We start from the raw sequence: 25,106 nt of genomic DNA on the forward strand, positions 1-25,106 counted from the left end.
TCAGCAGCTGTTTGGTTACATTGAGTGGGCATGAAACAGCAAAAACATTCACCATTGTAGATGATTCTTCAGTTTAGAGGACTGCAGACAATTCTAACTAATAAAAGGAAGCATAATTAGCATCATTAATTTACAGAAACCAATTATTTTGTTGCCATAGTGATGCAACGTATTTGATACCTGCAATGTCATTTGCAGCATACAGTGAAGGGTACTGCTCTGCTGACCTTTAGAGTCTCAACAACACAGATGACATAACGTACTCAGAATTAATCATCTGTCAGTGTTCAAGTGGTGAAGCAAGTTTAATATCACCTTTTCGCTTTCAGAAAATTTAAACTTAATATTAGTAAGAGTGGCACATCCCTGTACGAGATTATAGGAGCTCTAAGTCAGTTTGACCCTTTAAGGGTAAGAGGCAAAGATGGCAAGTTCCGGGAACTCTTGTTAATGAATGATAATGAAAGGTTTGATCAGGAACAAGGAGGAATCATAATCAGCTATAGGAAATTGGTTTCAAACAAGTCATTTGAAGTTTAGAGGAGATACGAGAGAAAAGTTGAAAAATTAATAGTGCAAAGAGGGCCATGAAATGTCCTTGGCAAGTTGGATTATTGAGAAGACTAGAACTTTTTATCAGTAGATGAGAGTAACTAAGAAAGGCATAGGTTCCTTCAGACACCAGAAGAACAATCTTTGCATGAAACCTAAGGATATGAGCAAGATGGTAAATGAGTACTCCTGATCGCTATTCAGCAAAGAAAATGATTGTGGCTAGGGAGTTGAGGGAAGGGTACACTGATGTCCTGGAGCAGGTTTGAATAAGGAAGAAGGAAGTATTAGAAATATCAGAGCATATCAGGGTAGATAAATCCCCGGGATGCTAAGGGAAGCAAGGGAGGAGAATCATGGGGCTTTGACAGAGATGTTTGCATCTTCATTGGCCACGGGTGAGACAGCAAAGCATTGAAGTATAGTAAATATTGTCTCCTTATTCACAGGGCAGTAAGGATACGTCTGGAAACTACAAGGTGGTGAGCCTTGGGCGTACATGAGGGAAGTTGCTGGGGAAGATTCTGGGGAACAGAATTTATGTTGACTTGGAAAGACAAGATTTGATTAAGAATCTGCATGGTTCTGTGCAGGGAAGATCACAAATCTGACTGAGATGTGTGAGGAAATAACCATGGTGACGTGATGGCGTAGATTTCAGTACTGCTTTTTTACAAGGTCCCATTTGATACCTTGGTTAACACAAGGCATATTGGCAAACTTGATTGGCTGAATGTCCGGGGGCAGAGAGTGGGGGATAATAGTTTTTCTTCCTGATCAAGTATGTACCAAATGATGTATCAAAGGGGTTGGTGCTGGGACCTTGGATATTTTAAGATTTATATACACACACACAAATAAATAAAATGCGCGTGCGTGCACACACACGAGAATGTAGAGGGTACTGTTGGGAAGTATGCACAGATCGCAAAAAATGATGGAGTCATAGATAAAAAGGTTGCTTAAATATACACTGAGACCGAGATCAGGTAGAAAGTCTGCCAGTGCAGTGGCAGATGGTATCCAAGTGCAAAGGTGATGTACTTTGGGAGGTCAAATTCTGGTAAGACAGACAGAGCAAATGGCAGAGACCTTAGGAGCATTACAGCACAGAGAGCCAATCTACAGCTCCCTGAAAATGGTAACACAGGTGAATATGGTGGTGAAAAGAAGATATGGTATCATATCATATCATATCATATATATACAGCCGGAAACAGGCCTTTTCGGCCCACCAAGTCCGTGCTGCCCAGTGATCCCCGTACATTAACACTATCCTACACCCACTAGGGACAATTTTTTTTTTTTTTTTTACATTTACCCAGCCAATTAACCTACATACCTGTACGTCTTTGGAGTGTGGGAGGAAACCGAAGATCTCGGAGAAAACCCACGCAGGTCACGGGGAGAACGTACAAACTCCTTACAGTGCATCACCCGTAGTCAGGATCGAACCTGAGTCTCCGGCGCTGCATTCGCTGTAAAGCAGCAACTCTACCGCTGCGCTACCGTGCCGCCCGTTTGCCTTCACAGACCAGGCCTTCTCGAGCCAACAGTTGGCCTATTAGGGAAAATCCTTTCCTGAGGTCATTTGTTGCCGGCCCCGATTTATCCTGTTTTTCTTCCCTCGCTTCCAGTTTCACTCTCATCCCACCATAATCCGTCTGTAGCAGGGTCCCGACCCGAAATGTCACCTATCCATTTTCTCCAGAGATGCTGCCTGACCTGCTGAGTTACTTCAGTATTTAGTGTCTATATTGAGTTCTTGTTGCAGTTGTACAAAACGTTGGTTCTTTGGTTAAACCACACTTGTGAGTATTGTGTTCAGTTATGATCACCACACTTCAGGAAGGATAAAGTAGCAAGAAAGTGCAGAAGAGATTCACCTGGATGTTGCTAGAATGGAGATGTGGTCAGAAGCTAGGAACAAAGCAGCAGAGTGAAGCATGGTTATCTAATCCACATCCAAAGAGCAGCATTGTGAGCAAATAGTTCAACTGCCGTTGACTGCTCTATGCATCAACTCTGAGTGCAAGCAACAGATAAGGATGTTCTGATATGAGGAGACATTGTGGCATTATGTAACGGACAGTGGTAATTTGCAGATGTGCAAACAGATATCCTGATAATCGCAGAACTGGCAGTTAAAATGATAATGGAACAGCATCAGCAAGTAATTAAAGGAATATGGAAAGAGGAAGACTTATAGCCATACAAATGGTGGGAAAGAACCAGGCTATGCTATGCCTGGGAGAGGTACAGAGCAATATATAAAAAATGGCTCATAGGATAACTGACAGCAATAGATCTGGAGACCAATTAGTGCAAAAGACAACTCAGAGTCATGGACTGAGAAGAATTTCCCACATCGAACATTGGCCGGGGTCATAGAGAGCAGATAATATCTGAATCCAAGTAGTGACTCTCGGAATTATATGTGAGTAAAACGATAATCACAACTAATAAAGAAACATAGTTTAGCAAAGTTTGGGTCTGGTGTATATTATGTCCCGCATCACATTTGCAGCAGGAGGCTTTAGTTACACAATATATGTACAATATAGTCAAATCTTACTATCTGCATCGCAGGATTTGACTGAATAGCATACAAAGCTTTTCACTGCATCTCGGTACATGTGACAATAATAAATCAATGCCAATTTATACAGACAATCATTTGTGCTACTTTAAATATCACCATGAATGCAAGAAAGAGATTACACATAAAATCAAAGGAAAACAGATGGAGATTATGTAAGATCTCATATCTGGCAAAATCAAATCCAACATAATATTCAAACAAATTCTGCAGTCATTCTGAAACAATGTGAAAAATCCTTGCCGAAGGAATGACGATGAAGTGGATTCCACCTTAATTTATAATTCAGTTTATTTTAAAGCAATCTATTTTAAATTTTTGCTGTTCGTGTCACAGTGAGTAGTCTTCATCTTCTGGATACATATGTTGACTTATGAGGATCTTAACTTAACAATTTCCAGGAAAGTATTACCAATCTCCACAGTATTTGAAAATGATTTCAAAATAGTTCATTAATTTTTGGATTGCTCAAAGTTGATAATTTTTTAAGTTATGGATATAACCACTTGTAATAAGTTCTAATCATAGCTTAACCGGCAAGTTTAATTAAACTTGCAGCAAAAATTACTCTTTGGTTAAAAGCCCCAAGGATCAAATGCAGCCACTGCTCAAAACTGGGCAGCAAATTAAGAACATTCTGTGGATTAAGCTAATACATGGCATTACATTCAAGAGCTTTAGGGCAGCTGAAGATTTTGGTTGCTGAATATTTGAATGTACCTATTATTAATCTTGCAATCAATGTTCCGATGCAATCTATTACAAACATGTGACAAGAGTTAATTTAGATTTCTGCAGTGTCGCAATCTCCCCCCAGCAACTTTCTATCATGGCAAACTGCAGAGGCCTGCAGCCAACTGAGGGAAGCTCCACTCAAAAACAACAGAGATATGCTTTTTGCCAAGGCTGCCCAGATTCATTTCAATCACAACTAACCAGCGACATACTTATGACAAATGGAAATACCTTCCAGGACCTTAAATACCCATTGAAAGGATTTTGGAGATTTTGTACAAATCACTTCCTTTGGGAGCAATGGCTTCCTGAAAAGCACACAATCCTTCCTTGTATCTAGTCTAAACACTGGCTGAAGAATTTTATGGGCACAACCTCTAATCTAACCACCTCAATCCATTACAAAAAGCTAACCTGGAAGCATCTGATCACCTAATGTATTAAAATAATGAATCACATTACATCAAATTTCTTTTTCTAAGAGAGGCACTTGAATGTTTGAAACCATCGAAGGGATTTATCGGAGTCGCTGCCTCAAAAAGGCAGCCAGCATCATCAGAGACCCACACCATCCTGGCCACACACTCATTTCATCCATGCCATCGGGAAGAAGGTACAGGAGCCTGAAAACTCTAATGTCCAGGTTCATGAACAGCTTTTTCCCTACAGCCATCAGGCTATCAAACACTACAACCTCAAATAAGCTCTGAACTTCAATAGACTATTATTATTATTATTATTATTGTTGCACTACTATTGTTTGTTCTTTGAGTGTATGTGTGTGTGTGTGTGTGTGTGTGTGTGTGTGTGTGTACATACTTGTCGGTATGTGTGTATATATACACACACACTGAACTTTTTCTCTCTCGCTTATCATATTGTTTACAGTGTACTATGTTTACATATTCTGTTGTGCTGCAGCAAGTAAGAATTTCATTGTTCTATCTGGGACACATGACAATAAAACACTCTTGGCCATCCTTTTAGGATATGGTATCAGATGAAAAAGTCTATTTAGCACTAAATATCCTTTACCATTTGAGACACTAACATTTTATAATAGTGAAGCATGGATGGGCCAAAGTCGAATTTAGTCCTTCAGATTTATTAATTCTCAACTATCTTCACATGAAAACCAAGTTTTTTTCCATACATTTCCACACTTGGAGCAAGTGGTCAACAAATAACTCACAGTTCAAGAACTTGGGATGCTCTGCTGGCCATTTCCACGCGAGGTCTACATATATGTCATACATTTCGCTGCTCAGTAACGACTACAATGCACAAATAGTTATGCAGAACAAGTTTACACTTATTTTGAGTTACTTTGGGAATGGCACAAATGAGAAAGTTGGTGCCTCTGTCATATAATACCAAGTGCCTCTATCACATAATATCCAACATAATTAAATGGAAATACAAGATTTTAGAAATGTGAAAAGGATGCGTGATTTTAATATTTCCAAAAACAAAGCAATCTTAAAGTTAATTATTTTTAAATCCCAAGGATGCTTTATTTTAGGTGGAGTAAGCACTTAAAAGAAAGTACATTCTTATGCCTGTTAGTGTAGGACCCAAAGTTTCCAGAAGATCATAAGGGCAAAAGGACATAAGTGGTAGGAGCAGAATTATGCCATTAGGCCCATCAAGTCTACTCCTCCATTCAATCATGGCTGATCTATCTCTCCCTCCTAACCCCATTTTACTGCCTTCTCCCCAGAACCCCTGACACCCGTACTAATCAAGGACATGTGTTACATTTCAATTCCATAAAAATGCCTTGTATTTACAAATCATTTTGTAGGCAGAACAAAGCAACATCCTAAATTTTCCATGAATTTCTATGGATAGATCTCTGCTCAATTTTTCATGTCAAACTCCATTAAAAAAAATCTTATAATTCATGAGGTAATGTTCTCAATCTTTATTTTGTGCTCTTTTATAATATTTGAAACATCAGTGAGGCTGAAAAGTGGATTGTAATATCTGCCAGGAAAACTCAAGCCTGAGCATAGATTTCTAACTGCATCTAAGAAACCCAAGCACTGGCTGTTTTTAAATGTAGAACAGTTCACACAAAGCTGGAATCCAATCAAGAGATTCTGCGATTTCGGCATAGAATAATGGAGACTAGGGGCAACTTCTGGACTGGACTACATACAAAGAGAGTGTCTACTTATGCACAAGAGATATCAGGGAGTTACTTGCAGGATGGAATCTAATCAAAGGAATTGGGTGTTTCTTTGGAGAATGCAAGGGGATGTATTACAGCCTGAAATCCATTCTACAGGTTTAGGATTTATACCAAGGAGTATGCCTTTTCATAGAATGAATGGTGAATATCAGGAACAAGCTGCCAGAGAAGTGTGCGATGGCAGATGCAATTACAATGTTTAAAAGCCATTTGGTCAGATACTTGGATAAGAAAAGCACAGGAATATCGGCCTAATGCAGGCAAATAGATTTAGTGTCCAAAGACATCATGGTCGGCATGGAGGATATGGCCAGTTAGGGACTGCTTCCATGTTGTGGAGCTCTAAGACTTGACACAAATTTGGTTTATTTTTAAAAGCTGAAGGAGGAGCAAGACAACTTTTGTATCACAAATTGATGGAAACTACGTTTTCATCCTTCAGCCTGTGCAAAAATATGGGGAACCCGAGTCTAACCATTTCTTCTGGATTAGTAATTCTTATCTTGTTCGACATTATTCTACCAAGGCATCACAATGCTGAAAATGCTATTCTTCTTTTCCACTGTTTTTTTAAGAAATGATGGCCTTATTAATTGGGATATTGATAATTCAATTTGGATGAAACAGAATCTTCCTACAGAAAATGGGGTCTTATAGACCCATTGCCCCTATCCTGCTGAAATATGTTGCTCGGAGGCAAGAAGATTTGTGCTGTTTCACCTGCTGGTATTGTGGTCGGCAGTTAACATAGTACTCACCCTCATTGAGGTTTCTCCACCGTGGGGTTGCTGTAATCGGAAGACTTGCGCCACCATATGCTCAGTGGAGGGGTGAAGCAGGATGCGGCGGGAGGCCAGGCCAACCATCACGTACTTACCCATTGGTGACAAACTGACAGAAATAGCATTTGGGCCTGTGGGACGGAAAAAGAAAATTGGCCATTTAGCTTGGGATGACATGGTCTTTGGAGGAAATTGGCTTTGTGGAAAAGACTGGTTCTTAACAGACAAGTTGGACACTGGCCGCTCCCTCTTCTCCCCTCTCCCATCAGGCAAGAAGTACAGAAATGTTAAAACGCACACACTAGATTCGAGGACAGTTTCTTATCAGGCAACTGGATTATCCTACCACAATCAGAAAGACGTGCTGAGCTACTATCTAGCTCTTTGATGACCCTTGGACCATCTTTGCTGGCTTTACCTTGCACTAAATGTTATTCTCTTATCATGTATGGAAACACTGTAAATGGATTGATTGTAATCATGTATTGTCTTTCTACTGATTGGTTAGCACACAACAAAGCTTTTCATTGTACCTCAGTACAAGTGACAATCAACTAAACTAAACTAACCGGCAACTTAAAAAAAAGATTGAAACTACTCAAAACATTTATTACAAGGATACCACAAGAAAAACAATTAATTATTTAAAACAAGAAGTATGAATATACAGAGGATTAAATGGCAAATGATTATTCAAATTATGCTACTTGGTAGGTCAGTCGTTCCCGTTTTCTGCCTCACATTTCTCCATTCTCATTCTAATGTCCTTGTAATAACAATGCAAAGTCAAATCCTGAGAGAAGAGAAGCATGCCCAAAGAATTAAGTGATATATGAACAAAATAAATTATAGAAGTCCTAGAATTTTTTTTTGAAGAGATGATAAAGATGATCGAGGGTAGGGCAGCAAATATTATTTCCATGGACTATTAAGCATTTGGCAATAGGTTGATTCAGAAGGTTACGATACATGGGATCTATGATGGCTTTGTAGATTGGATTCAAAATTGACTTGGCATTAGAACACAAAGACCAGTGGCGGAGTGTTTCTCTCACTGGTAGTCTGTGATCAGTGGTGGCCTGCAGAGATCAGTGCTGGAACTTCTGTTTTGTGATACGGATGAAAATGTACATGGGCTGATACGTTTGTAGATGACATGCAAAATGATGGAGTTGAGGATCATCGAAAAGGTTGTCAAAGGGTAAGGCTGGATGTAGATTAGTTGTGGACACACGCAGGGAATGGAAGATGGAGTTTAATCCAAACGAGTGTGAGGGGAATCGAGAACCAAACAACATAGGTTTAAGGTGCGGGGGGATAGATTTAATGGGAACCTGAGGGGTAACCTTTTCTCACAAAGGATGGTGGGTGTATGGAATGAGCTGCCAGAAGATGTAGTTAAGGCAGCAACCATTGCAACTTTTAAGAAACAATTAGACAGGTACATGGATAGGACAGGTTTAGAGGGATATGGGCCAAACACAGGCAGGTGGGACTCATATAGATGGGACATGTTTGTGGGGTGTGGGCAAGTTGGGCCGAGGGGCCTGTTCCACACTGTTTGATTCTATGTCTCTATCGATGATTCTATGAGAGGTCAAATACAATGGGAAAGTATACAGTAAACAGAAGGACTCTTAGGAGCAAGATTATACAAAGGGATCTTGGGGTGCAAGTCCGGAGCTCCCTGAAATTGGAAACACAAGTGGTCGGATGGTAAAGGAGGCATACAGCATGCTTGCCTTCATCAGGCGTTGAGTATAAAAGTCAGGAAGCCATACAAGTAGCAACAGTCCTTGTCAAAATTTCTTCATCTAGAATTTGTGCAACTGCAAATTCTCTACCCGAGGAGAAAGGGAATGTTCAGTTCAGTAAATTCAAGTCCAAAAGATTTTTAGACACCAAATAACAAGTGGTATCGTTATAATTAATTTAGTTATTTTCATGAAGTGCCAATTAGATAAATCATCAAATGTGAAAACTTCTCTTTAACTAAATGACAGTCAAAAAGGCCTGGACAAAAATAAGCTTTGTTACACACTCACCAAATCTTTTCGTATACAGCATCTCTCCAAGGTTATGAGGAGCAAGGGAATACACTGCTAAGATGCCTTCATCTGGAAATCCACGCTGACTGCTGGGAATGAACGCAGCCAGAAGCTGCCCATCTGCTGAAATATCACAGCTTGCATCGTTGTAGATCTTGCAGTTTTGGACAAGGACATTGACCGAGGCTGAAAGATTAGCAAAACCAAAGAATAGAGAGAAAATATAATTGATTAATGTTAGATGCCAGGAAAAGGAAAAATATATTTTTTAAAGAAACATCCACACAAAAACCTAGTTTTTCTTTCACATATGCTTAAAATATTTACTGCTTTTATCGGATCTTTATATTTGAAATATATACCAGTAACAAAATAGTTTTAATATACAGTGCCCTCCATAATATTTGGGACAAAGACCCATCATTTATTTATTTGCCTCTGTACGCCACGATTTGAGATTTGTAATAGAAAGAAAAATCACATGTGGTTAAAGTGCACAGTGTCAGATTTTATTAAAGGGTATTTTTATACATTTTGGTTTCACCAAGACATCAGCCAAACCTTAGGCTTACCTTGGAACATCATTAAGAAGAAAGAGAGCACTGGTGCGCTTACTAATCGCAAAGGGACTGGCAGGCCAAGGAAGATCTCCACAGCTGATGACAGAAGAATTCTCTCTATCATGAAGAAAAATCCCCAAACACCTGTCCGACAGATCAGAAACACTCTTCAGGAGTCAGGTGCTGATTTGTCAGTGACCACTGTCCAGGAAGACTTCATGAACAGAAATACAGAGGCTACACTGCAAGATGAAAACCACTGGATAGCCACAAAAATAGGATGGCCAGGTTACAGTTTGCCAAGAAGTACTTAAAAGAGCAGCCACAGTTCTGGAAAAAGGTCTTGTGGGCAGATGAGATGAAGAATAACTAATACCAGAGTGATGGCAAGAGCAAAGTATGGAGGAGAGAAGGAACTGCGCAAGATCCAAAGCATACCACCTCATCTGTGAAACGCGGTGGTGGGGGTGTTATGGTCTGGGCATGTATTGGCTGCTGAAGGTACTGGCTCACTTATCTTCATTGATGATACAACTGTTCATGGTAGTAGAATGAATTCTGAAGTGTATAGACACATCCTATCTGCTCAAGTTCAAACAAATGCCTCAAAACTCATTGGCCGGCGGTTCATTCTACAGCAAAACAATGATCCCAAACATACTGCTAAAGCAACAAAGGAGTTTTATAAAGCTAAAAATGGTAAATTCTTGAGTGACCAAGTCAATCACCCATTCTGAACACAATTGAGCATGCCGTTTATATGCTGAAGAGAAAACTGAAGGGGACTAGCCCCCAAAACAAGCATAAGCTAAAGATGGCTGCAATACAGGCCTGGCAGAGCATCACCAGAGAAGACACCCAGCAACTGGTGATGTCCATGAATCGCAGACTTCAAGCAGTCATTGCATGTAAAGGATATGCAACAAAATACTAAACATGAATACTTTCATTTACATGACATTGCTGTGTCCCAAACATTATGGTGCCTGAAATGGGGGGACTATGAATAAACACTGTTGTCATTTCTACATGGTGAAACCAAAATGTGTAAAAATGGCCTTTATTAAAATCTGACAATGTGCACTTTAACCACATGTGATTTTTTTCTATTACAAATCTCAAATTGTGGAGTACAGAGGCAAATAAGTAAATGATGGGTCTTTGTCCCAAACATTATGGAGGGCATTGTATTACCAAATCAATTTCACATACAAGTTGAACAGCACTTAATTTCCACAACATTTTCATCCAAACATTCAAAGGGCAGAACACTTAGGAACCACATATTACATGATCATATTGAATGGCGGTGCAGGCTCGAAGGGCCGAATGGCCTACTCCTGCACCTATTTTCTATGTTTCTATGTTTCTAAACTTCTGCTGCAATAGTGGCAGGATTTTGACACTTTGATATTTAGTGATATGAAATGCATGTAGTGAGATAGAGCATTTGTTTTATTTAGATTCATCACGAATCCCTCCCAGTTAAGGGATAGTAAAAACACCTTTTGCTGTTCCTTCTGTTCAGTTCCACAATTTGTTTAATTGCAAAGTCAAATGAACAAAAATCCAATGTCACAGTGGAGGCTGCTAATTGCTGTGTCATTCATACCTGATATTAGGAAGACAATCAAGCTGCTGCCTATTAAAAATTAGGTTATGAGCAATTTGCGCTGTTGCATCAAGCTGTCCACATTGCTCACAGCTCAATTAAGGTTTGGCCAGTAGCAACATGAATGGGCAAAGGCATAACGCGCAGGATCTAAAGTGGAAAAATTAGTGTTTTGGTAGAGAAATAAAAAGTTTTTCCTTTAAATGATGAGAAATTGAAAGGTGCTGGTGTTCAGAACAATGTCGATGCCCGTGTACATGAAACACCTGACAATCAGCTTGCAGAGACAGCAAGTATTAAGGTAACAAAAAGTACATTGGCCTTAATGGCCGGAAGATCTGAAATACAAGCGATTTGCTCCAATTCTATAGGACCCTGATGGGTCTGCATCAGAAATATTCTGTGCTGATATTGACTCATTTCCCAAGGCAAGTTGTGCCATTAAAAATAAAAGGTTATCGCAAAAGATCACCGGATTGATTTTTTGGATGGTCAGTTTGATAAAGACGAGATATGAAGCAAAATAGACCAGTACTCCCTTTATTTAGTTTGGAAGAACGAGAAGTAATCTCATTGTAACATACAAAAATCGTATAGGGTGGAAGAGGGTAAAGGATTGATGTTTCCCTGGCTGGGATGTTTACAACCAGAGGCTGCGGTCTCAAAATAAAGGTAGGCCATTTTGGTTCAGAGACAAGTTGAAATTTCTCCATCCATAGGGTAGTAAATCTTTAACCTTTTTTACTCAAGGAGCCTGTGGAGGCTCAAACACAGACAATGCTCAAGACTGATGTCAACAGATGTTTTGAAATTAAGGGAATCAGGGAATATGAATTTAGTGCAGTAAAGTGATTAACAAATAAAAGACCAAAAGACCAAAGACTCATGTTGCAGGCATGAAGGGCTCGACTTCTGGTTGCATTTCTTTTGTTACAAGGTATCCTGGAATCACAATGCCAATTGTACTAATACCAATTATTGCTGTTGCAAGCAAGTCAATACTAAGAAGTTACAAGGTGTTAGAGTAACTCAGCAGGCCAGGCAGCATCTGTGGAGGGAATGGACAGGCGACATTTCAGGTCTTGAGATTCTTCAGTCTGAAGAAGGGTGTTGACCTGAAATGTCACCTATCCATTCTCTCCACAGCTGCTGCCTGACCTGCTGAGTTACTCCAGAACTGTGTTTTACTCAAGATTCCAGCATCTGCTATTCCTTGTGTCTCCAAGTCATAACTAGCGTAAGCGAACTCAGATTAGAAGTCTTTTATATTTAGTATAAATGAGTTAGCTCTTCATAAACCTGCACTTTTCTAATTTTAGAATCTTCACAAGTATGCAATAAGGCTTGCCAGTCTAATTATGCTCATAGGTTGGGAATGGTTAGGAGAACTGGACAGTTGTCCTCTTTTTGTCCAATGATTCAATGATTCAGTTTTCCAAATCATGCAATCAGTTATAGCACAAACTAGAAGAGTGGTGGGATGGAAGATCACACCAACACTCGGTCACATAGACAGCCAGGCCTCATCTAAAAGACTTGGGCAATGTTAAATGGAATTCAAACTCCTGCCCGCCTGGTAGGTTTGCTGTCCCCCTCCCACTTCTCATTATTTAAAACTTACATGCTCAAATACTAGCGTTTCCAAGTTTGAACGAAAGGTCATTGTCTAGAAGTATTAACATTTGTTTCCCCCCCACAACCTTAAGTGTGATTACAAGTCAGTTCAAGAGTGAATCCACCCATCCTTTCAAATGTTCTCAATCTAGTAAAGATGGCGTAAAAAGCATATTGATTAACCCACAAGGATATGGCTTAACCTCAATTTGTCAAGAGCACATGTTTGTGCTGTGTGATCATTCCATTAAAGAAAAGCGTTTGGCATACTGCTAGTAGTTACTTCCTTGTAAGGTGTCCCACTGTCATGCTTTATACTTCAAGTGCACATACAAAGGAGACATTCTTATAAAGTGCATGACAGGACAAAATTAACTTAAATTTATTACTCGTATGGTGTTTTGTTACCTTACTCCCTACTCCGGGCCCCACATTATCACCCCTGTTCCCTTCAACACTCCCTCTGGTTCTACATTTCACTCTCCAGCATCCTTCCTTGTCAGATTCCACCATTTTGCCTTTGGCAATTGTCACCTCCAGCTGTGGTGATTATCGCCATCCTTCTCACCCCCCACCTGACTCATCTGCCAATCAACCCCTCCTTACCTGGAACCACCTAACTCTTGCCTTCCCCTCACTTCTTTCCACCAGTTATCGTCCCTCTACCCCATCAGTCTGAAAAAGGATCCCGCCCCAAACATCAGGTGTCCATCCTCCATCACAAATGCTGCCTGACCTATTGAGTTCCTCCAGCACTTTGTATTTTGCTCAAGATTCGGCATCTGCAGTCTCTTGTGTCTCTATGTCACATTTTTGCTTTGGCAAGAACATTGGCAATTTTCTTATCATGTGCCATACCACCTCTAGGATACGAATGCCTGAGTTATGGATACTCTTGCATACAAACAAGCTCACATAATATTACATTCAAAAGACCAACTGTTCATTCCTATGAATGGCAGAACTAGTTTCCTGCCTCCATTTTTAGTATTTTTTTAATCTTTCTTATCAGTATTGTGTTTTTACTGCCATTCATTACATTACTGTGGATGTATAGATACCATAGAGTGGCTGTTTACTTTTCGAGTTACAGACAAAATCAACTTACGCACATTTGTAAGAACAGAAGCCATTCATTCAATTTAATTTAGTTTGGCGATACAACACGGAAAAAGGCCCTTTGGCCCACCAAGCCTATGTCAACTATCGATCACCCGTTCATACTAGTTCTATGTTATCCCACTATCGCATCCACTTCCTACAGACTAGGGGGAATTTAGAGGCAATGAACCTACAAAGCCGCATGTCTTTGGGATGTGAGAGGAAACCCAAACGGCAACATGGAGTACGTGCAAATTCCGCACAGATAAAAACCGAGGTCAGGATTGAACCCAGGTCTCTGTGGCGCTGAGGCACCAGCTCTACCAGCTGTTCCACTGGGTCGCTCACATCTACAGGCCATCCTCGTTATCCGGGGGCAGCCTGTGTGTTCACCTCTGCAATCACGACACATAGAACCCAAAACAAATCGAGTGCCAATGTTAAAGAAATCAGATTGGAGCTAAAACAGTAAAAAATATCCTTAAAATTTAATTTATTGTTATAAAAGCAATTCCATGAGTCTACGAATGTGACTAACTTACAAAAATATGCAGCATTCCAAACAACTTAGTTTAACAGAATTTGAACAGCAAAATGCAAAGTAACGCATGAAAAGATATTCCAGTTGGTGGTCACCATGGTTGAGTAAGATGCTTTGTTTCAATTGGATTGATGCTATAATGAGAAGGCAGAGAGACACAGTTGCCTGGATACCAACGGAGATCAGTCAACTTTCGTTTTATAAGCTGCATTGGTTGCCTCACATTTCCGTTAAAGAAATCATCAAAATTGTTTACAAATCTGGCATTGTACACAACATTTTACAATTGCACGCAGCTGTGATCGAACATTCACCATTTATAATACAAACCGTCAATTAGAAAATGTACCAAAATAAAAGAACCTCGTCATCAACAGAAATGGTGAAACAACTTTGTTTGATGTAAGTATTATACTTTCACACAGAAAACAAAGAGATCAATAAGTTGACCTCCTCTTGGGTTTTTGCTACTGTCGCTTTACAACAAGCCACAAACAAATCACTTTGAATATTTAAAGATATACTGCAGATAATAGTAATCTGAAATAAAAAGGGAAAATGCTGGAAACATTCCAAATCTGCAGGAGGAGGAGGAATTGCTGTTTCAAATTGAGACTTCTTGTCACAGGTGGGAAAGAGAGAAAACTAGTGAGTTGAAGTTGCAAAGAAAACAAAGGACAAATGACACCTCAGCTCTCCAACTGGGAAAATGCTAGCGTCCTGCACTTAACCTCTCCAACTTTAGGTAACGCTCTTTCTACCTATATCAAAACTGGCCATTTTTGCCAATCATTCATCTTTCTGTGATTCGGACTCAGTTTTCCACTATTAGTATTACCTGGTATGCTAGGCATGCCCCCACTGTCCCATTTGGAACACATTACACAGATAAGAATAACCTTACTCAAACTTCCGTGCTTAGTTTAGTGCAGTTTAGTTTAGAAATACAACATGGAAACAGCCCTTTAGCCAACTAAATCCATGCCAATCGTCAATTAACACGAGTTTTGTCCCATTTTCTCATCCACCGCCTACACTCCTCTCCCTTCTGTTGTGGAGTAGACTGACACCCCTCCCCCCCCCCCCCCCCCCCCTCCCCTCCAATCTTGCACATCCCCAATCCTGGACTTTCCACTCGTCACTTTAATTTCATGTTTTATGTAACTTGCTGTGTTTTATGACTGTTGGCAGAACAATTTCCCTCCTGTGATTAAAAAAAGTCCTATCACATTGTATTAAGGGAAATTTATAGAAGCCAAGTAACCTACAAACCTGTGTGTCTTTGGAATGTGGGAGGAAACCCAGAGGAAACCCAAGGACTCACAGGGAGAACATGCATAATCCACACAGAGAGCAATCAGGGTGGAACCCAGGTCTCTGGCCCTGTGAGGCAGTGGCTCTACCAGCTGCCCCGTTGTACCACACATTATATTCATCGATTTGGTACTAGCCTATCAGAGGTATTGCTTATGTGTTTTCCATTCATCCCTCATCCTCTCTAGAGCTTAAAATTAATTTGTCAACTCTCTTCCCATTTCTGACAAATGGTCTCAAATCTGAACCATAACCCTGTTACCTCCTCTGCCAGATGTTGTTTGACCACTGAGCATTTCCGGCATGCTCTGGCTTTATTTTGTATGGTCAAACTGATCAACTGCCACCATTGACATGCATGTGCTTCTATGTACAAAGTTATCTGCATTTATAACTGAGAATGCCAAAGAATATTTACAATTCAAGCATATTGATTAAACGCCCTTCTCAATTCAGTGTCTTTCCACTTCACGATTCTGCAAGAGAAACCAGACAATGGTTTCCTCACATATTTCAGGAATGATTACAAGATGTTATATTAATTCATTCAATACCACATACGCTGTACCTTAATAAATGGAACAAGCACTCGACCAACGTGCAATGCAGCATTACATTGAGCACAATGATTTGTTTTTGGCTCATCTTTTCATTCACATTCTGATTCAAAGTCCAGAAGATTACTTTCTCCAAGGTTTCTGCTGGTTAATTATGCAGCGGTAATCCACATTGAATTATCCTCTCATCGGTTATCTTTCTGAAACAGTCTTCTCCTATACAGCCAGGTGCCCCAGGATAAGCAGATCATTTTACTTGAAACTGGTGAATTAAACCTGCAACTACATCAGAGATCATGCGAGTCTTTAAAGACATGCTTTGTTAAAAAGCATAACTTCTGAAAATCTGCACTTTCAGCAAGAACATCTGTACTTTATTCCCGATTCCATTTCATTCTCACCACTCTCATAATATATTCCTTTATTCGTCCCACACCGGGGACATTTACATCGCAGTTTCCCCTCATATAAAACTATTGCAGATCATTCCTTGCGTACCCTCCCGCTGCCTCCAGGACTCAGCTCTTGCTGCTTCTGTCTCTGTGACCCAGCACCGTTGGCTTCACTTGGACTCTCCTCTCCTCTCCTTCCCCTCCACCCCCGGCTGCAAACACCACTGGGAGCTCCAGATGCCTTCTCTGAGGAAACACTGGATAGAAGTTCCCTTCACAACCTTGGGCACTTCTAGCTCACCTGCTGCATTTTGCAATTATATCTGAAAAGTTTTTGTTGCATTTTAGCAAACTCTCCTACTTACAACACATAGAATTCTGATTAGATGTAGCCACTTCCATGTTGTAGAATTGTTTTGTCAACTTATGACTCTATGGCTCTCACTTCTATGAGAAATTATAGTAACTGCAAAAAGCTGTCTGTTCAGAATAACATTCAAACCACTTCATAGTTTGTATATAGTTCATGTACAAACTATGAAGTGTTTTTTTTGGTCCCTAAACTTTCTATGTTGATCTTCACTTCAGAGAGGTTTATTCTTTCTGGGGTTGCACTCACCCCATGCTTCAAGCTAATTTCAAGAAACATAAACAACAGCTCCCATGAAGAAATGAAATTTGTCACGGTAATATCCAACACTGACAACCACTGCAAATAAAATAAACTGTCACTTGGAGAGAAGATCTAATTAGGGAAGGTAAACCATTTCTCCCCAGCTTACCCTGACCACCACCTGAGTTTGAATTCACAGCAAGGAAACCCCTAACTTTCAGTTAGCTTTAGACCCAACAGACCATTTGAACCGATGTGTTGCTTGCCACTGCTGGGAGTGAACAGCATTGTCAAAACCTGTTATTCTGCTGACTTTGAAATGAAGATGACAGCAGGGTAACTCTTTAAAATATGTGCCATGAGAGGGTAATGCCTTGCAATTTTGCATTTGTCTCTGTTGAAGTTGACAAATTGTGTTGCGTTGCTAGTTGATGGTTGTTATTTTTACCGTACGTACCGGTAACTAAAGGAGAAAATCTAACTTGCGTCCATTAGAACTGACAAGTTGTGCCTGCATGTCTTGTCATTTTGCCATTTTTTGAAAACCTGAAAGAACGGTGTAGCATGCGTTTGAGTATGTGACTCTATGCGCCGCGGCAGAGGGGGACGGGGTGGGGGGTGGGGGGGACGGTGGTTTTGGGAGGTAAATGCACCTAGTTGGTTGATAGAGCTTGAGTGCTGGCTTACCTCAGCAGGGCAGGGAACTACTTTGAAGCTAAAAAGTCAAATCTAGGGATGACAGGCAATTAAAAAAAATACAATGAACAGTGATTTCAGTTAATTAAAAACAATATTTGTTTAATATTTTGCTGTTATCAAGATTAATGATGTAAATTAAAATTCTTATCGGTTTTTTTAAAGGCTGAATTCTTTCTTCGCACCCTCCTGCAGTCTCTAGCTGTTGCTCCAATTCTAGCTTCCGAGTACTCTCCAACTTTCCTCACCATGACTTAGTTGCTCACCATGACTTAGGGGAGAGAAGCGAGGGGAGAGGGGAGAGAAGCGAGGGGAGAGAAGAGAGGGGAGAGATACGAGGGGAGAGATACGAGGGGAGAGATACGAGGGGAGAGGGGAGAGATGCGAGGGGAGAGGCGAGAGATGCGAGGGGAGAGAAGCGAGGGGAGAGAAGCGAGGGGAGAGGGGAGAGAAGTGGGGAGAGGGGAGAGAAGCGAGGGGAGAGGGGAGAGAAGTGAGGGGAGAGGGGAGAGGGGAGAGAAGTGGGGAGTGGGGAGAGGGGAGAGGGGAGAGGGGAGAGATGCGGGGGGAGAGGGGAGAGAAGTGGGGAGAGGGGAGAGAAGCGAGGGGAGAGAAGCGAGGGGAGAGAAGTGAGGGGAGAGAAGCGAGGGGAGAGGGGAGAGAAGTGGGGAGAGGGGAGAGAAGCGAGGGGAGAGAAGCGAGGGGAGAGAAGTGAGGGGAGAGGGGAGAGGGGAGAGAAGTGGGGAGTGGGGAGAGGGGAGAGAAGCAAGGGGAGTGGGGAGAGATGCGAGGGTAGAGGGGAGAGATGCAAGGGGAGAGATGCGGGGGGAGAGGGGAGAGATGAGAGAGGAGAGATGCGAGGGGAGAGAGATGCGAGGGGAGAGAGATGCGAGGGGAGAGAAGCGAGGGGAGAGGGGAGAGAAGCGAGGGGAGAGGGGAGAGAAGCGGGGGAGAGGGGAGAGATGCGAGGGGAGAGGGGAGAGAAGCGAGGGGAGAGAAGCGAGGGGAGAGGGGTGAGGGGAGAGAAGCGAGGGGAGAGGGGAGAGAAGCGAGGGGAGAGAAGCGAGGGGAGAGGGGAGAGAAGCGAGGGGAGAGAAGCGAGGGGAGAGAAGCGAGGGGAGAGGGGAGAGAAGCGAGGGGAGAGGGGAGAGAAGCGAGGGGAGAGGGGAGAGATGCGAGGGGAGAGAAATGGGGAGAGGAGAGAGAAGCGAGGGGAGAGAAGCGAGGGGAGAGGGGAGAGAAGCGAGGGGAGAGGGGAGAGAAGTGGGGAGAGGGGAGAGAAGCGAGGGGAGGGATGCGAGGGGAGAGGGGAGAGAAGCGAAGGGAGAGGGGAGAGATGCGGGGGGAGAGGGGAGAGATGAGAGGGGAGAGATGCGAGGGGAGAGAAGCGAGGGGAGAGAAGCGAGGGGAGAGGGGAGAGGGGAGAGATGCGAGGGGAGAGGGGAGAGATGCGAGAGGAGAGAAGAGAGGGGAGAGGGGAGAGAAGCGAGGGGAGAGAAGAGAGGGGAGCCCCTGATTGCGGGCGGATGGCTCCGCTAACAGCGTCCACCTTGTATGTGCGAGTGAGGAGAGAGGCCGTGCGTGCCCTATGGTGACGTCATACGCACAGCACTTTGGAAAATATATACACACACATATATATATATATATATATATATATACACACACACACAAGGTCTGAGTTTAGATAGATGGATAAATGGATAGATGGATAGATAGATATAGATGTCTCACATAGAACAATGAAATTCTTACTTGCAGCAATGCAACAGCTTAATACACCGTAAACAATATAATAAATGAGGAGAAAGGTTCAGTGCAGTCAAAAACCATAAATAAAAACCAATAGATTGGAGTTACAAAAAAAGTGCAAGAGATGAGAAAAACAAAAAATGAAAACATGATAGCATGAGAATAATCAAAAGTTGTTTTTGGTTTTCTTTTCTAAATATTGTACTGCTGAGACTACACCAAGCATATTTCCGGCATGTAGCACAAGAAATGAGGGGGATATATCCTGTTGAACTGAAAACATATTAAATTCACAACCATTAATAAGAAAAAAATAATCTCAGAATGACACTTGGGATATTTTTATTAGCATCGACTCCTGGGTAATGGTAAATGAATGCTTCTCCGTAGCTGTACAATTGTTATTGCTGCTACCAAAGTGGTCATACCAAACACTTCAATGAACCAGATTCCTGTCACGCTGCTGGGAACATTACACACAGAACAATCAAGCAACTTAACACCATCAGCCGCTCTCAGTGACAGAAGGAATGGGTGAAGTTTCGGGTCGAGGCTCTTCTCGACCCGAAACGTCACCCATTCTTTCTCTCCAGAAATGCTGCCTGTCCCGCTGAATTACTCCAGCATTTTGTGTCTACCTTCGATTTAAACCAACATCTGCAGTTCTTTCCAACACGAGAAGTTAATCGATATCTATTCAGGGTAGGAACTTTGATTCTCTCATCACTCCAGAAGCACAACAGCCAGTATGCTCTCAGCTGAATGAAGACCAATGTCGTTTCATGTAAATATATTCTGCACTCTGTATATTCTATTGTGCTTGCGTTTGACTTGATTGTAGTTATGTACGGTATATCCAGATCTGTTTGGATAGCACGCCATACAAAGCTTACGTTTGGTACACATGACAATAATCCTAAACGTTTTTCTGATAAAAGGCCGCAGCCCACTTAAGAACAGGAGAAAATACCAAGAGTAGGCTATCCAGATCCCTCCAACCTAACCAGCCATTCAATACAGTGGCTAGTCCACCCCAGGAAAGTAGAGCCACACTCTACCTTTCTCCACTCCCAGAGTATTCACTCTGTTTCTCTCTCCAAGGAAGTTGCCCATTTTAAATTACAAATTTTCAACATCCAGCTCCGTTTGATTTCCATGTCATAAACAAAAACAGCCTCTGCACCTTCAATTTCTCAATCATTTCCTCATGATCGGGCTGTTTCAGACCTTGGGTAAAACATGGACAGCATGGACCGACTTGAATTCCAGGTCTCGGGTTGAAAATGGCCACACTTGGCAGCACTTACAGTGCCCTCCATAATGTTTGGGAGAAAGTGCACATTGTCAGATTTTATTAAAGGGTATTTTTATACATTTTAGCTTCACCATGTAGAAATTACAGCTGTGTTCATACATAGTCCCTCCATTTGAGGGCACCCTAATGTTTGGGACACATGGCTTCACAGGTGTTTGTAATTGCTCAGGTGTGTTTAATTGCCTCCTTCATGCGGGTATAAGAGAGCTTTCAGCGCCGAGTCTTTCCTTCAGTCTTTCCATCACTTTTGGAAACTTTATTGCTGTTTATCAACATGAGGACCAAGTTGTGCCAATGAAAGTCAAAGAAGCCAATTATGAGACTGAGAATCAAGAATAAAACTGTTAAGACACATCAGCCAAACCTTAGGCTTATCAAAATCAACTGTTTAACATATAACATATAACATATAACAACTACAGCATGGAAACAGGCCTGTCCGGCCCTACCAGTCCACGCCGACCATTCTCCCTGACCTAGTCTCATCTACCTGCACTCAGACCATAACCCTCCAATCCCCTCCTATCCATATACCTATCCAATTTACTCTTAAATAATAAAATCGAGCCAGCCTCCACCACTTCCACCGGAAGCCCATTCCATACAGCCACAACCCTCTGAGTAAAGAAGTTCCCCCTCATGTTACCCCTAAACCTTTGTCCCTCAATTCTGAAGCTATGTCCCCTTGTTGGAATCTTCCCCACTCTCAAAGGGAAAAGCCTACCCACGTCAACTCTGTCCGTCCCTCTCATAATTTTAAAAACCTCTATCAAGTCCCCCCTCAACCTTCTACGCTCCAAAGAATAAAGACCCAACCTGTTCAACCTCTCTCTGTAGCCTAAGTGCTGAAACCCAGGCAACATTCTAGTAAATCTCCTCTGTACCCTCTCCATTTTGTCGACATCCTTCCTATAATTTGGCGACCAGAACTGCACATCATACTCCAGATTCGGCCTCACCAATGCCCTGTACAATTTCAACATTACATCCCAACTTCTATACTCGATGCTCTGATTTATAAAGGCAAGCATACCAAACGCCTTCTTCACCACCCTATCCACATGAGATTCCACCTTCAGGGAACAATGCACAGTTATTCCCAGATCCCTCTGTTCCACTGCATTCCTCAATTCCCTACCATTTACCCTGTACGTCCTATTTTGATTTGTCCTACCAAAATGCAGCACCTCACACTTATCAGCATTAAACTCCATCTGCCATCTTTCAGCCCACCCTTCCAAAAGGCCCAAGTCTCTCTGTAGACTTTGAAAATCTACCTCACTATCAACTACTCCACCTATCTTAGTATCATCTGCATATTTACTAATCCAATTTGCCACACCATCATCCAGATCATTAATGTAAATGACAAACAACAGTGGACCCAACACAGATCCTTGGGGCACTCCACTAGACACTGGCCTCCAACCTGACATACAATTGTCAACCGTTACCCTCTGGTATCTCCCATTCAGCCATTGTTGAATCCATCTTGCAACCTCACTATTAATACCCAACGATTTAACCTTCTTAATCAACCTTCCATGTGGAACCTTGTCAAATGCCTTACTGAAGTCCATATAGACAACATCCACAGCCTTGCCCTTATCAATTTCCCTGGTAACCTCTTCAAAAAATTCAAGAAGATTAGTCAAACATGACCTTCCAGGCACAAATCCATGTTGACTGTTTCTAATCAGGCCTTGATTATCCAAATAATTATATATATTGTCCCTAAGTATCTTTTCCATTAATTTTCCCACCACAGACGTCAAACTAATAGGTCTATAATTGCTAGGTTTACTTTTAGAACCTTTTTTAAACAAAGGCACAACATGCGCAATGCGCCAATCTTCCGGCACCATCCCTGTTTCTAATGACGTTTGAAATATTTCCGTCATAGCCCCTGCTATTTCTGCACTAACTTCCCTCAATGTCCTAGGGAATATCCTATCAGGACCTGGAGACTTATCCACTTTTATATTCTTCAAAAGTGTCCGTACCTCCTCTTCTTTAATCATCCTAATTTCCATCACTACTCTACTTGTTTCGCTTACCTCACATAATTCAATATCCTTCTCCTCGGTAAATACCGAAGAAAAGAAATTGTTTAATATCTCCCCCATTTCTTCCGGCTCAGCACATAGCTGTCCACTCTGACTCTCTAATGGACCAATTTTATCCCTCACTATCCTTTTGCTATTGACATATCTGTAGAACCCCTTGGGGTTTACTTTTACATTACTTGCCAAAGCAGCCTCATATCTTTTTTTCGCTTTTCTAATTTCCTTTTTAAGATTCCTTTTACATTCTTTATATTCCTCAAGAACCTCATTTACTCCCTGCCGCTTATATTTATTGTATATCTCCCTCTTTTTCCGAACCAAGTGTCCAATTTCCCTGGAAAACCACGGCTCTTTCAAATTATTATTCTTTCCTTTCCACCGAACAGGGACATAAAGACTCTGTACTCTCAAAATTTCACCTTTAAATATCCTCCATTTCTCTATTATATCCTTTTCATAAAACAACAATTTCCATTTCACTCCTTTTAAATCCTTTCTCATCTCCTCAAAATTAGCCTTTCTCCAATCCAAAATCTCAACCCTTGGTCCAGATTTGACCTTCTCCATAATGATATTGAAACTAATGGCATTATGATCACTAGGCCCAAAGTGCTCCTCAACACATACCTCCGTCACCTGACCCATCTCATTTCCTAACAGGAGGTCCAACACTGCCCCTTCTCTGGTAGGCACCTCTATGTATTGCTGCAAAAAACTATCCTGCACACATTTTACAAACTCCAAACCATCCAGCCCTTTAACAGAATGTGATTCCCAGTCTATATACGGAAAATTGAAATCACCCACAATCACCACTCTGTGCTTACTACTAATATCTGCTATCTCCTTACATATTTGCTCTTCCAATTCTCGTTCCCTATTTGGCGGTCTATAATACACCCCTATAAGTGTTGCTAAACCTTTCTCATTTCTGAGTTCCACCCAAACAGCCTCCTTAATCGAGCCTTCTAGTCTGTCCTGCCAAAGCACTGCTGTGATATCCTCCCTGACAAGCAATGCAACACCCCCACCTCTTGCCCCTCCGATTCTATCACATCTGAAACAATGAAATCCTGGAATATTTAATTGCCAATCGCAACCCTCCTGCAACCATGTTTCACTGATCGCCACAACATCATACTTCCAGATGTCAATCCAGGCTCTAAGCTCATCCACCTTTCTTACAATGCTCCTAGCATTAAAATATACACATTTAAGGGACCCATCATTTCTTATTCTCAGTTTATTTCTTTTCCCTTCTTTCTCTCCTACATATTGGGTCTGAGTGTTTCCCTTTTCTGCCTCCTGCCTCACACACTGCCTATTAGCTATCTGTGTTTGAGTCCCTCTCCCCAACCGTACTAGTTTAAAGTCTCCGCAGTTATTTTAGCAAATCTCCCCGCCAGGATATTGGTTCCCCTCGGGTTCAGATGCAACCCGTCCTTTTTGTACAGGTCATACTTCCCCCAGAAGAGGTCCCAATGATCCAGAAACTTGAAACCCTGCTCCCTGCACCAGTTCCTCAGCCACGTATTTATCCTCCACCTCACTCCATTCCTATTCTCACTATCGCGTGGCACAGGCAGTAAGCCTGAGATTATTACTTTGGAAGTCCTTTTTTTTAACTCTCTTCCTAGCCCCCTGAATTCTCTTTTCAGGACCTCTTCCCTTATCCTACCTATATTGTTGGTACCTATATGTACCACGACCTCTGGCTCCTCTCCCTCCCCTTTCAGGATATCCTGGACACGCTCAGACACATCCCGGACACCGGCACCAGGGAGGCAAACCACCATCCGGGTCTCCCGACTGCGTCCACAGAAACGCCTATCTGACCCCCTCACTATAGAGTCCCCTATTACTACTGCTCTCCTCTTCCTTTCCCTACCCTTCTGAGCAACAGGGCCGGACTCCTTGCCAGAGGCCCGGGCACCGTCGTTGCCCCCAGGTAGGCTGTCCCCCCCAACAGTACTTAAACAGGAGTACTTATTTCCAAGAGGTACAGCCACCGGGGTACTCCCTAGTCCCTGCCTCTGTTCCTTGCCCCCCCTAACAGTGACCCA

At 41.9% G+C, this 25,106-nt stretch overlaps 1 protein-coding gene across 4 annotated transcripts in view; it reads right to left on the reverse strand.

Moving 5' to 3' along the window:
- The window catches only part of LOC144602252 (activating molecule in BECN1-regulated autophagy protein 1-like), a 292,114-nt gene that overhangs the window by 69,365 nt on the left and 197,643 nt on the right, over positions 1-25,106 (reverse strand). For all 4 annotated transcript variants that reach the window (XM_078415123.1, XM_078415121.1, XM_078415122.1 and 1 more), the window contains 2 exons: positions 8,908-9,096; positions 6,839-6,993 (listed from right to left, as the gene is read on the reverse strand). In XM_078415123.1, coding sequence (XP_078271249.1) covers positions 6,839-6,993; positions 8,908-9,096 — 344 coding nt within the window. The remainder of the gene's footprint in view (positions 1-6,838; positions 6,994-8,907; positions 9,097-25,106) is intronic.

This window comes from Rhinoraja longicauda, chromosome 18 (assembly GCF_053455715.1).
Source record: "Rhinoraja longicauda isolate Sanriku21f chromosome 18, sRhiLon1.1, whole genome shotgun sequence".
Classification (NCBI taxonomy): Eukaryota; Metazoa; Chordata; class Chondrichthyes; order Rajiformes; family Arhynchobatidae; genus Rhinoraja; species Rhinoraja longicauda.